Source organism: Sapajus apella, unplaced genomic scaffold (genome assembly GCF_009761245.1).
Source record: "Sapajus apella isolate SASKATOON/1434 unplaced genomic scaffold, GSC_monkey_1.0 scaffold182, whole genome shotgun sequence".
Taxonomy (NCBI): Eukaryota; Metazoa; Chordata; class Mammalia; order Primates; family Cebidae; genus Sapajus; species Sapajus apella.
The window spans coordinates 300,911-314,930 of NW_022437122.1; the positions used below are offsets into that span (position 1 = coordinate 300,911).

The 14,020-nt window shown below is 59.9% G+C and overlaps 1 protein-coding gene across 3 annotated transcripts in view; it reads right to left on the minus strand.

Moving 5' to 3' along the window:
* The window catches only part of NINJ1 (ninjurin 1), a 12,929-nt gene extending 818 nt beyond the window's left edge, over positions 1-12,111 (minus strand). The window contains exons 1-3 of one of the 3 annotated variants that reach the window (XM_032268518.1): positions 11,677-12,111; positions 3,713-3,941; positions 2,291-2,454 (exon numbers count right to left, since the gene is read on the minus strand). In XM_032268518.1, coding sequence (XP_032124409.1) covers positions 2,300-2,454; positions 3,713-3,941; positions 11,677-11,751 — 459 coding nt within the window. In that variant the 5' untranslated portion in view covers positions 11,752-12,111 and the 3' untranslated portion in view covers positions 2,291-2,299. Of the gene's footprint in view, positions 1-2,290; positions 2,455-3,712; positions 3,942-5,054; positions 5,214-11,676 lie in introns of those variants that run through there. The other 2 variants (XM_032268517.1, XM_032268519.1) reach the window with 2 other exon arrangements.
* Positions 12,112-14,020: the final 1,909 nt, after the last annotated feature.

Sequence of the window (14,020 nt, forward strand, 5' to 3'; positions counted from 1 at the left end):
GAGGCTCGGGGCCTGGGAAGGAGGGAGGGGGGGCTCCGGGCCTGGGATGGAAGGAGAGGAAGGCTCCAGGCCTGGGAAGGAGTGGGGGGCGGGGCTCCGGGCCTGGGAAGGAAGGAGAGGGGGGCTCCAGGCATGGGAAGGAGGGAGAGGAGAGGAGAGGCTCTGGGCCTGAAAGGAGGAGAAGCAAGGCTCTGAGCCAGGCTGTGATCAGCCCCAAGTGTCAGGGCTATTTGGACACCTGACTTAGGAAGGAGAAGGGGCTGATTCTGACATGAGAGGTGTCAAAGCACTCCATGCCTCAGTTTCCCCTCTGAAAAGGGAATGAATATAGCATGGCTGGGTTACTGCCAGGACTTAAAGGCCTGGTCCAGCACAGGGGGCTGGGGCTGGCAGCTGTGACCACGGACACCTATGCAGCCTAAGACCTCTCTGGCTGCTCCAGTCAGGACACACAGCAGACCTGGCCTCGGAGCCTCTGAGGACAGCCTTGAGGGCACCGCTGGGTCCCCATGTGGCTCTCAGGCCCAGCACCCTCTTCCTGGCAGGCAGAAAACTGATGCTTGGTAGAGTTAGAGACTGCATCAGCACACACAGCAGGTGATTGATAAATGACCTGGCCACATGCCCCAAGCCAGGGAGCAGCTGGCATCTAGGTGTTCTGGAAGGAGGCAACTTAACGACAAACTGGAGGCAGCCACCGGACAGTGACCCGGAGCCCACGTGGCACCGCGCAGAACCGGGCACTGCCACAGGGCGACTTCAGGCTCCACGGCCAGGACACTGGCAGTCGGCGTGACCCCACTGGGGGAGTGGTCATGGGTGAGGGTAGGGAACTTGAAGAGGCCACGGGCCATCACGAGCAGCGGCCACTCCTAGCTGGTTCTGTGTGGGGAGGGTGAGGCCAAGTGGCTGCAGGGCGCTCCAACCCACCCTCGGGTCCCAGAGCCCCACCTCAACCTCCACTATGCCATCTTTGGGAAATTTTTATACATCTTTGACACACAGGCGCTCTGCCCCAAGCACACTGCTCCTGTCTACTCTGCCGTGGGCCACCCTCGTGGAGAGATGGCCATCTGCCAGGAGTGCCCACCCCTCCCTTGGCAACTCACTTCCACCTCTGCTACAAACCCGAGGATGACCCCTAGGCCCGAGGTCGTGGGGATAGTGGTGTGTGAGCCTGGCCTGGCTGCGTGGACTGTCGTGTGTGCACCATGTGGCCCTGGCCACGGCTGCATTCCAGGCCTTCCTGCTTCCAGGCTGTGTGTCACTGGGCAGACGCTCACCCTCTCTGAGCAAGGACACAGGGAAAGGCTGTGTGGTGTGGGAAGTCTTCCTACATGGGAGCCTTGTCCTGTGGGGACAGCCTCAATCTGCAGCATGCAAACAGCCAGAGTCCGGCCCAGGGCAGGCAGCTCACAGACTCTGTGGGGCCCGGAGAAGGGCAGACTTGGAGTCACAGGGGCTCCATGACGAGATCCCCAATCCCACGGTCCTGGTCAGAGTGGCACAGTGGGGTGGGCATGTCAGGCAGGCAGTCATACCAGGGCCCCTTTTTCTCAGATGAGGGTAAGGAGGAAGCTTCACTTGCTAAGTGGAGGTGATGAGTTCCAGAACCCCTGATTTATCAAAGAAGCTGGAAATCTTCAGGTTTTTGGTGTATTTTTGAGACAGAGTCTCATTCTGTCACCCAGGCTGGAGTGCTGTGGTGCAATCTTGGCTCATTGCAACCTCTGCCTCCTGGGTTCAAGCGATTCTCCTGCCTCAGCCTCCTGAGCAGCTGGGATTACAGAGATGCACCACCATGCCCAGCCACTTTTTGTATTTTTAGTAGAGATAGGGTTTCACCCTGTTGGCCAGGCTGGTCTCGAACTCCTGACCTCAACTAATCTGCCCGCTTCAGCCTCCCAAAGTGTTGGGATTACAGGTGTGAGCCACCATGCCTGACCCAGATATCTCATTTCTTTTTTTTTTTTTTTTTTAGTTTCTTTTTTCTCTGACAGACATTCTGAATGCATAGAAATCTTATGTTTAAGTGAGTTCTCCAGATGTTTAAATGGTGGCTCCTAAACACATTCCATTTCAACCCTGTGTCTAAAACAGGTGGCCAGCGCCAGGAGCAGGGCTGGCCTCAAGGCAGCGGCCAGGCATTGGCCTTGCAGGTATGGACCAGGGTGCCCGTGGCCTAAGAAGGTGTCCCAGACTGGCTGGCCAGGGATTTGCCACACTGCAAGAGCCTCTGACAGCGAGCAACCCCAGGACTGTAGGTTTCACGCCCCATCTCCCAGCTCACCTGGGTGCCCTACTGCTGGGGCGCCATGTCCATCAAGGGCTTCTGGACCCCGAAGGCTGTGATGAAGATGTTGACCACCACGATGATGAACACCAGGCCCGTGGCCAGGTTGTTGAGGAAGTCCAGCTTGGCATGCTTGGCCGGGTTGTTAAGGTCATACTTGACTGTGGGCGAGAAGAGTGGACAGTGCCAAGGGCAGCCCAGATGGAGTGTCCAGCCCGGGACAGTGGGAGGGGACCCACCCCGGTGGTCAGACTGTCCCGGAACACTACAGTGCCCTCAGTGGCATTTAGGATGAGTTTTGTCCCCCAGAGAAAAATACATCTGTTTTGCTTAAACACTGACCATAGCGCCCCTGGTTGGGCAGCCCCACTGTCTGTGACCCCACCTTCTGTAGCCCCTGCACTTTTTAGGAATTGAAGCTATGGATGTCAACCCAAGGCCAGGCTTGGGCAAATGCACTGTGTTCTTTGTGTGCCTTAATCTAGCGATTCCTGCCACAAACTGCAGTTCTGTTAGGGTGCCTGTTTAATAGGTTCAGCCACTTGCCCAAGGTCACGCAGCCAGGAGGAGGACCCTGGTCCCAGGTGAGGGCTGGCATGGCAGAGGCCATCTCACGGCATGGGTCCACAAGAGCCTAGTGAAGCACTTGCCCTAATGCCCACAGGCCAGGCCCTGATTCTCCTCTGTGTGGTTCATACCTGTCCTTCCAGCACTTTGGGAGGCTGAGACAGATCACGTGAGCCCAGGAGTTTGAGACTAGCCTGGGCAGCATAGCAAGACCCCGTCTCTACCAAAAGTGAAAAAATTAGCTGGCATGGGGGCACACAGCTGTGGTGCAGGCTGCCTGGGAGGCTGAGGCAGAAGGCTCGCTTGAGTCTAGGAGGTTGAGGCTGTAGTGAGCCGCAAAAGGACAGAGCAAGACCCTGTCTCAAACAGAACAAAACAAGGCCGAGTGTGCTGACTCACGCCCGTAATCCCGGTATCTTGGGAGACCAAGGCTGTGGGATCGCCTGAGCTCAGGAGTTCGCCTGGGCAACAAGTCGTAACCTCACCTCTGCGAAAGACACAAAAATTAGCCGGGTGTGGTGGTGAGCGCCTGTAATCCCAGTTACTTTGGGGGCTCAGGTGGAAGGATCGTTTGAGCCCAGGAAATGGAGTTTGCCGTGAGATGAGACTGCGCCACTGCATTCCAGCCTGGGTGACAGGGGGGACCCTGTTTCAAACAAAACAAAACAAAAACCAAAGTACAGGGTGGGGGAGGTGCCACTTCCTGGACTGCATGTCTGGGTGGCGAGGGCCAGGGACCCGGCAGCTCCTTGAGAGCCAAGTATGCAAGGTGGTGGGCACCCATTCCAGGCGGTGCGAGCAGATGCCAGCAAGGTGAGCAGGCAGCCCGGCCACCCCGACCCAGGGACCTACCGAGGAAGATGAGCAGCACCCCTACGCCAATCTGCAGTGCCAAGGAGATGGAGATGAGGACCACCAGGGGCACGTAGAAGGCGAAGCTGGGGCCCTGTTCCACAACAGCCTTCAGCTGGGACGCATTGGCCATCAGCAGCGCGATATCCAGCATGCTCTCCGCCGCGCTCTTCTTGTTGGCGTAATGGTTCACGTTGATGGGCCTGTGCCTCCAGCCCCAGCGGGGCGGCTGCAGGGAGGGGGCGGTCAGCGCACGGGTGGGGGAGGCGGCAAGGGCTGTGTCTGGGTCTGGCTATGGGGGTGGGCAGCGCCCTGCAGGTGAGGGCTTCGCTTGTCCCCACCCCTGGTAAGTATTCAGACAGAAGTGCTTATTACTCTAAGGAGAGGCAGCGAGAATGTGCTTGGCCTTTACGAAACCTCCCCTAGGAATACAATTCTGGAAAGGAAATGACAGCAGCCTCAGTACACGCACTCTGGTTTTCCACTGGAAAGCGCTGCCCGATCCTCCTCCTGCTATAGGCGGGGCTGCTCCTCCCTGCCTGCCCCTACCTGCCTGTGCCCCCGGCCTCCTCTCCCCCTTCCCTCAAAGTCTGGGCTGCTGGTGCCAGCAAGGGAAGTGACGTGTGGGCGGACGGATCTGTGCACACTGGCCCAGGCAAGAAAGCAGCCTTCCTGGGCTGCACCTAAGGGCTGAGATGGCTCCTGCCACCTCCCAACCTCCCAGCCTTGGGGCCCAACAGGCCACTCAGCCTTCAGGCCTCAGCTCGGGGCTTGCAAAACTATCTGACCATTAGCGGTAAGCCCTGACTGAGGTGGGGCACCCAGAGCCTGGCCCCCACACAGCAGGCGCTCAATCGATGCCTCAGTATATGACATCCAGTGGATCTCAGCTTCCACATTAATTCTCAGAGTAATGACATGAGGATGTGAGCTCTGATGGAATCCTCTCTGCCTTAGGTTACGAGGCCCATCTGGGAGGGGCCCCCTGCAGTTCTCTTGAAGGCCCCAGTGCCTTTCCCTGTTGCCAGATACTATCATGCTCCAAGGCCCCACACAGAGCCCACTGCTTCCAGGAAGCCTCCCAGGACTTCCCCTGGCAGGACACGACCCACTCTCCTGCCACAAGAAAGTCCTCTCTAGGGCTGGCCTTTCATTCCAGGGCAGCCCTAAGTACCCAACTTCCTCTTTCTCGGGAAGCAAGAGTCCGTCCTTTTCAAGCTGCCCTGGTGGAGCCCCTCTTCAGTCACTCAGGACAAACCTGCCAGCCCCCTGGCCTGGCCCTTTGTCTGTAGGTGCCCCTCAGCCGCCAGGCCCTGGACCACAGCCTCTCAGGACTGGTCACCTGCTTGGAGGCAGCTGTAAGAACCCACTACTGGCAGCCGACCTCCTGGGGCCCGCTCTGGGAGATCCTGTTTCCAGACTCATGAAAGATGCAGGCCGGGAGGCCGGGGTGCCATAGGGCTGCAGGGAGGGGCGGGCACGGGCATCCATCCATGCCTCGACCTTCTGCAGGCTGGAAACACGCACAATGAAAAATACATGAGACAGCCAATACAGAACTAGCAGAGGGCAAAGGCCTTGCTTTCATGCTGCATGTGTTTTAGTTTCATCTAAAATTATGTGCCCAGGAGGAAGAGAGAGTGGGCGTCGGGGGACAGCAGGAGGCTCTGCTGCCTACAACCTGCCTTCGGCATCAGCTGCTCTCTAAGTAGCAAGTTCACGTGGCCAAGAGTGTGCACAGGACCAGCCGCCTTCACCTGGGCCAGCCAGCAGCCCTGTCCCTGGGGCCCTGGTGGGTTCTCGGGTCGCTCCACATATACCCCAAAGCCACTTTGGGGTCTCTACTTTGCCTCTCCCACACTGGGCCTGACTGCACTCCCGGGGATTCCCTCAGGCCCCAGCACACGAGGACATGGCTACTTCCTCCCAGGCCACCCAGGGTCTGGGCAAGGACGGCCCGGACTGAGGGCCTATGCCCAGCACTGAGGTCGTCTCCAGCTCTGCTCTTGCGAAACCACCCAGTGGGCCACACCCCATCACACATGTGTTCCACGGGGTGCAGTGTCCTGGGGGCTGCTGGCCACGGTGGGCATGTGCTCCTAAGTTTCACAAACGTCAAGTGCCAAAGTGCCTCCCATCAAGGCCACCCTAATACTCATTTGGGTCCCCATCCCAGGACTTGGTACTAGGAGAAAAAGGCCAGGTGCAGACCCTGTGAGGATTTCCACCTTCCGGGGGCATCTACACATGTATATGCATGTTCCTAGTCACAGATACAGAAACACACAGCCCCTCACAAAAAGACACATTACACACAATATAGCACATGCACATACATACACAAACTACACGCACATAAACAGACACACATACCCAGGCTAACCGTGTTGGCCTCTGGACAGGAGGAAGAAGTCCCTTTTTTCTTTTTTTTTTTTTGAGACAAGAGTCTTGCTCTTGTTTCCCAGGCTGGAGTGCAGTGGCTCAATCTCAGCAAACTGCAACCTCTGCCTCTTGGGTTCAAGTGATTCTCCTGCCTCAACCTCCCAAGTAGCTGGGATTACAGGTACCTGCCACCATGCCCGGCTAATTTTTGTATTTTTAGTAGAGACGGGGGTTTGCCATGTTAGCCAGGCTGGTCTCAAACTCCTGACCTCGTGATCCACGTGCCTAAGCCTCCTAAAGTGCTGGGATTACAGGCGTGAGCCACCACACCCAGCCAGAAGTCAAAAGGGTTTTTTCTGAGCTCTGCAGAACCATTTAAATATTTCATATTTAAATATTTCATAGCCATGCAGTCACAGGGAACACTGAGATCCAGTAAAAAGCATCATCTGCACAGAGCCTCCAGGGCCCCAGGCTTCAGCTCTCAGCACCCCCGGGCACAGGGGGCTTGTGCCCCTGCTGTCCTCATGCCCACTTAAGGTGGGTAAACTGAGGCACGGCAAGACGGTTCCTTACGCAAAGCCACATAGCAAGTGAGTGCTGGGCTAGGATTTGAACCCAGGCCTGAGGGCTTAGAAACCCTGGTGGCTGACACCACCGTCCCTCCCTTTAGGGGCTGAGCTCTCAGGGGCTCCCTGCTTCAGGCTCCAGCTATGTAACTTCAGGACAACTGGCCCCACTTTGTGCCTCCGTCTCCCATGTGTATCACGAGGCTGTGGAGCAGATGCCCCGGGATGGCCTCCAAGCCCTCAGTGGCCAGCAAATGCCCTGAGCACACATCCCTGATAGGGAAGGGCACTTACAGCCCATCCGGCCATCTGCTTCCTATCCAACCTGCAGTTAGGGAAGCTTCTGCACAAGGGTCAAGCCCTGGCTCACCACAGCCCAGCCCGTGGCCCTGGCACAAGCTCCCCCTCCGTGGGCCTCAGTCTCCCGCTCCATACGTCTGGGGCTGCACCTGAGAAACTCCCACTCACCGAGTGAGAGGCCATGTTCCTCTCCCATTCTACAGACCAGCAGATTGCAGCTCGGAGGTGGTTTGCCCAGAGCCGCCTCCCAGGACTGCGTGTCCCAAAGCGCAGGGCTGCCCTAGGATACAGAGTAGCTGGCAACCACCCCGGGCAGCAGGCCACCTTGGGAGCGTCACGTGGAAGGGAAGGCAGCAGGGCTGGTCTGCTTCCCTGTCCCTAACCTCAACGCTCTGGAGCTGATCACCACATAGAAGGGCCCCAGGGAGGATGATCCTACTCTCCCCCACTCCTGGGCACTTGCCCCTGTCTTGGGATGGGCTTTAGGATGGCCAGGGGACCCAGCCACCACAGGGGAGGGAGCCCTGTGATCCTCACCAGCCAGCAGAGGTTGCCAGGAGCCGAGCCCTGCCGAAACCCGAGCCCATCGCTTGGGCAGTGCAGAGAATAAACACCGTGGTTAACATATTCCCAGGGCCAATGGGACTTCCCTGAACCTCAGCAGCACCCAGGGCCTGGGGTCAGGCCAGGTATTTTTCCTTTGAAAGCTAGGAAGGAGGCTGGGTGAGGAGGTAGGCTCTGTGCAGGGGTGTGGCCAGCTCCTCTGGCTACCTTCTGTGGACGGTCAGCCTCGCCACTGCGGGCTGCACGTGTTGGGGCTGGGACACACGGTGGGTCCTAGGGCCACTTCAGTGAGCATCCTCAGCTCAGGCAGGAGGGGCTGGCACAAATGTGGGATATAAACCAGGCTTGCTGCATCCACAGGCCTGGCTGTGGCCATAGCGTAATGGGTGCTCCGGCCCACCCAGGGCTTGGCTGGGAGGAGACAGGGTGGGGGGCTGTGGCCCCACAAATGTGGTGATGCCGATCAGCTGCCCCCTTCCAAGGACCTGCGAGGAGCAGGGCTGGAAGCTGCCACAACACTGACCAGTAGAGTGACTGACCACTCTATGCCTCAGTTTCCTCATCTGTAAAATGGGCAGACAAGGATGTGGAGTGGACTGAATGGGGTGGTCTCAGAGGCCCGGTGGCAGGTGGAGCACATGGCAGTAGGTGGCAGGGTCGGGGTGTTCTTCCTTGATGCCTAGCTCTCACTGTTTTGAAAGACTACCTCCCCAGCCAACTCCACCCACTCAAAAGCAGCTGAACAGGCTTGCAAAATAGTGGCATGGCAAAGAAAGGACAGCCCGGGGCACAGGTTCTCCTGTGCTAACCAGGACCCAGGTGGGCAATGAGGATGAGTTGCTGGTGGTCCCAGTCTAGACCTTGGCTGACTGCAGCCTGTCCTGCTCCCCGGCCGTAACCCTTGGACTCAGCAGGCATGAGCAGATGGTGGGAGGACCTGAGAATCAAGCACCCCTCCTTCCACCTACCATATGCTAGGACCTACCTGGGGCCTCCGGCATCCCTTGTCTGACCCACCAGTGGGGGCACGAGCTGCTGTGTCCATCCATTCCCCAGATGCCACACAGACAGGTGGGGGCTGGCACTGGAGCCCTCCCCATCTCCTACCAGCCAGCCCAGGATGCAGCTCCCGAGAGGGTCTCCCAGCTCTACGTGTGTGTTCCCGGCAGTGAACCCCAAGATAACAGGAAGTCCTGCCAGGCGGGGTCCCCACTACAGCTGGGCCAGACAGATCCACTTCCCTCCGACTCAGCACTGGCCAGGAGTGGCCCTGAGACCATGTTGGGGTTGCCTTTTAGAACTTGGCCCAGGCCCTGCTGGCCTCGGGACCTGCCGGGAAAGCAGAAATGAGGGAGCAAACTTCCCCCGGGCAGCCGAGGCCATGCGCAGCCCAGACAGCTGGTATACAGGACACAACTGCGTGTCCCCGAGGACCAGGCCTCTTGGCCCAAATGTGACCCCAGGAACCTTCAACCTGCGGGCTGTGAGAGGCGGGAAGATGTGGCTGGCACCAGAGGACCGTGTCCCAATCTCATCCCTACCACTTCCCTGCCTTGAGACGCCCTGGGGATGACAGATTCAGGCCATTTTCACATTAAAATTGTTTACTGTTCCTTGCGCTGACAGCCACAAGTGAGCTGACTCAACCCCTGGACAATGATGGGGGCCCTGAAATGAAGGGACACGGGGCACAGGGCACACGGGGCGGGGGAGACATGAGAGCTTCCCACGGCCCTGCCCAACAGAGCCCACCCAGGCCGGAGTTCCACATGCAGCTCCTCCCTAAGCCTTGGCCACCCTGGGAGGTGAGCAGTTGTACCCCATCCAACAGAAAAGGAAACTGAGGGTCTCCTTGGGCCCCATACTGGGCAAAGTGCTGCCCTCTCCAAACCACAGCCAGGGGTCACCACTGGGAGAGGGTCTCCACGGCAGGCAGGAGTGAGGATGGGGGCACTGAGTGCTGGCCTGTCTCCAAGCACTTCATGCACATCAGCCACTGAGTCTTCACCATGACACTGCAGCAGGTACCGCTTCACGCCCATTTCACAGATGAGACACTGAGACACAGAGTACTGACATGATGTACCCAAGAAATGGAGAGGCAGGATCTTGAGGGTGGGAGGAGGAACGGGTGTTGGGTGTGCCTGGACCCCCAGGCTGGGTGAGTACAGTGGCCCTGCAGGTTTTCTACCCCTCAAGGAGAAATGAGCTCATCCTCACACTGGCTCATAGCCTTTCCATAGCTCCCTGGATGCCAGACCACGATCAGGCCTGCAAGTCCCCTCCCTGCAGCCTGGCTTCCCATTCCCGCACCTCCTACCTGGCCCTCCCATGCTCCATGGTCCAGCCTCTGAGCCTTTGCTCCTGCTGCTCCTTCTGCCTAGATGCCCTTCCACACATCTCAGAGCCAGATCTGCCCACCTGCCTTTCCCGCCCTCCAGGGCTCAGTGCTAATGTCCCCACCTCCACGGAAAGCCTTCCCTGACCTCGGTGCCCACCCCACAGTGGGCTGCCAGCCCCTAGGGAACTCCACGTTTTGCCTTGGCTTCCCCTGCACTGTCGGGGCTGGGCTGCTCTCCAGCCTCCACACGGAGGTGCCCGGAGCACCCTCCCTCTGGTGTCTCCCACCCTCTGGTGTCTCCCTCCCTCTGGTGTCTCCCTTCCTCTGGTGCCCAGAGCAAAACAGTGATCCGGGAACAAACCCAACCCAATCTCCTCTGGGGCTGAGATGCACCCAGAGGCTCCAGGAGGCACAGGCCATCCTGCCACCTGCAGAGGTGAACAGAGACTCCTCTGAGTGGAGGGCATTGCCCGGGCAACGTCAACAGTGGGGGAGGAGCGGTATCCTTCCCTTTCCAGGGTGTTCCCAAACCACCCCGTTTATTACCTGACTTGCTTCCCCCACTTCCCTGAAGGCAGGAGGGAGCCTGTTCTCTCTTTTTAAGACCATGTCTAAAAGGCCCCACGAGCTGCGACATCTTCACAAGGACACACAGTCGGAAGGCCCCCCTGCCTATTGCTCCAAAGTGCTCACAAGCTGGGGCAGGGCCAGGTCCCTGGGGTCCCGAACACCAGTCAAGTCCTGCAGTGCGACAGCTCCTCTCAGCCCTGTTTCCTCATCTCTATCCTAGGAACAAGTGTCCATGCAGCCCCAGGGCCACCCTATCCTGTGGCTCGTGGGGCCCCTCCTCCCTGAACACGGCCTGTCCCCACAGCACCGTCCTAGGACTGTTCACCAGCACCTGAGCAGGGTATCTTTGCCCCAGTCTGGTCCCTGCCATAGAGAGGGCTGGAAAAACCCAACAGACTGCTGTTTCCTGCCCGGATCCCTGGGGGGGCGGGTATGGGGGGGCGGTGTCGAAAAGGAAAGAATGTCCAAAGTAAACAAGTCACCAGAGGGCAGTGCCAGGACCTTGCAGCAAACACAAGGTGCTCAGTAAGTGCAGAGTCCTGGGATGAAGAATTCTGAAGCGTGGACCACCGCCAGCCCGCCCGCTGCCCACAGCCTTCCCAGGCCCGGCGGGGCAAGCTCTGGAGGGCCTGTAGGGGGATACCCTAAAGGCTGTGTAACGTTTCTTTTCTCAAGATGAGTAAGTGGAGTAGGAACCACAGAGGGGCCCAAGTGCTCCCATCAAGGCACGCATCAGATTGTGTGGTCACCTCGTGGTGACGTAACTGTCTGCATGCTGCTGGCCTGGAGCCCGGAGGCTGTGACTCCTCCCTGCCCGTCCCCGGGCAAAGTGCGCGGAGGAGCCGGCATGGCGAGGCTGAAGTTAGAGAGAGGGGCGCGGGAGTCGGGGGAGGCCAGGAAAGTGGGGCGTCAGAAGTCCTTAGCCGGAGGAGCGGCGCCCAGACCCCCACCGCGCAGCCAAGCGCGGGCGCTGCTTAGTGGGGCTGGGGACGCCAGCCCGCCCTGCGCCCCCGCGCCCCCACGTCCCACCCACTTGCCAGGGTGGCTGGAGCTCCTGGGGGCATCGTTCTGACCCCGACGGGGCGGGAGGGACTTGGCCTGGACAGGGCGTCCCCCGCCACTCTGCAGTGCGGACACGGCGCGCACTCGGCCCGGCGCCCACAGGTGCCCGGGGAGCCGCGGGGCCCCGAGAGGACCGGGCGGAGCAAGGTCACGCAGCGGCGGGGGGAAGGTCTTACCGAGGCGTCCGGGGAGCCGGGCGTGCCCGGGGGCAGGACGCCGTTGAGCTCGTACTCGTCGGTCCCCGAGTCCATGGTACGGCCGCCCGGGCCGCCTGGATCCGGGCCTGAGCTCGCCCGAGCCTCCGCCGCGGGTTCCAGCTGTGCGCCCGCCCCCGGCCCGCCCCCGGCCCGCCCCCGGCCCAGACTCCGCCTCCACCTGGGGCGGGCCCGGAGCCGGGATGCCGGACGCGGAAAGCGCGCAGTCAATGGGGTCCCCAACCTCCCCGGTCTGAGACTCCCCCGCGAGGTCCCCCAAGGGAGGGGGGCGCGACGCCGATGGCCCCAGGGGACCCCGCGCGGCGTCTTGCTTTGAACCTCCGTCGCGGACACTTTTAATCCACAAAATGAGGTCAAGAACCGACCTTTCCCTGGCCACCGAGCAAACTGTGCGAAGGCGAACGGGCGTTGCCGCTGGCGCCCACGTTGGGTTTTTCCCAGGCGGGGTTCGCCCTGAGAACCGCAGAACGCTCCAGCACAGCGCCTGCCGCCCCCCAGTGACAGCGTCAAGAGTTCGGGGGTCTCCCGGAGGGCGCCGCCTTGCCCTAGGGCGGCACTCTGTGCCCAGGCCAGTCAGCAGGGTATGGGTCAAGTGTGTTGGCCCTTCCAGCCCTTGACTCAATCGGCCTTTTTTTCCCGGACGTCCTGGTGAGCCTCTTCCAGGCTGGAAAGCCAGGTGAGATGCAGAGGACGTTATTTCCCCTTGTGGCACTGGCTGCAGGAGCTTGGGGTGAAGGCTGGGCTGCTGTGTCTTCTACTTCAGGCCTTGACCTCACTCCCAGATCCCACTGCTTCGTAGCCACCCACTCCTCCAGGGCCCACCCAAGACGTGCATTCTCTCACTGTGTCTGCCGATGCCTCCATTAAAGCCTCCAAAAGAGTGAGCGGGCACTTGATCCTCCCGACCTCCCTGGGGAGGTCAGATGGGGGCCACTCTGCCCGTACCCTACGTCCCAGAACTGCCACCCGGTAGCTATGTGGGCTCAGGCAGGTGGCTTAATCTCTCTGTGCGTCAGCTTCTCTGTCGGTGCTACTAGCATAAGGCTGGGGTTTGGTCAAGGCCCGTGAGGATGATCCCTTCTCCCTCCCTGTGAAGAAACAAGAGCAGAGAGGTTAGGTAGCAGTGCGCAAGATCGCCAGGCAGCTCCTCGGGGCAGCCCGGGCCCCAGCCCAGCCTGGAGCTGCTTCCTGCAAGCAGGACCCTGCTCCTGTGGCGCTGATGCGGTCCAACGGTGAACAAAAGACACAGCGGCGTCAGTTCTTGTTTTACTGTCAGTCCTGGGAAGTGGGCATCCCCTGATGACCTGACAGGGGAGGAAACTGAGGCACAGCTTGGGAGAGGCCCAGGAGGGAGCCCTCAGCCCCGGACCCCCTGCTCAGAACTGCTGAGGAGGCTGTGCTGTTCCCTAGGCCGCAGCTTGCCTGCCCTATCCCCTGCCTCACTGGAGGTTCCTTCAGGTGAGGTCTGCTTGGCCCCCAGGCTGCACAGATGGCCACCCAGCCAGCCTTGGAACCCAGTGCCTGCCTCGCCCGTGTGGAGCCCCCATGCTCCCCCTAACCCATGCCTCACGCCTGCTGGGGGGAGGGGTGAGTTTTGTAAGTGAAACTGAAGGCACAGAAAATGCAAGTCACTGTGAGTGATTTTTCAGGAAAAAGGGGATCTTCCACCCTGTCTAGGCCTTGCTCCTGACTCATGGGCACATCTGTGCCACCTGTGGCAGGGGGTGGGCTGGCGGCAGCACAGTACCCAGAGCCCTGGCCAGCTGCTAGGCGGGGGCCCCACCTGTTGTATGCTTGAGGTGGCTGCTTGGCCTCTGTTGCTCCATCTGTTCATTCCTCAGTTCTTTCCCCACAGGGTGATCTGGGGGTCAAGAGCATGTGAGGGCCACCCTGGGAGGCCAGGGGAGTTCATCCTGACCACAGCATAGTCAGCATGTGGCAGCATGGCCACCCCGTTGGGAAGGAAGGCCAGCTCAGACCCTAGGTTCTGTCCAGCCAGGCCGCCACCAGCACAGGAGGTGGGAGTGTGTGGGCATGGGCAGAGCGGCAGTATTGCTCCTCCCAACGCGGTCATCCCATGAAGGGGGAGCTGTTGTCGGCCCACTTCACAGCAGAGAAACTGAGGCTCAAACTGTCACTGCTCCAGCCCTGCCTCCGAGGGGGTCTGTAGGACGGGGTCTGGCGCAGCGGCCCACGGCAGGGGCGGCTGCTGTTATCCTGGCATAATCAGGGCATGTTGGCGCACCTGAGTGTTCACCAGCAGCTGGAAATCCAGATTTTGAAATCAGCACCGTCCTCACAAAAA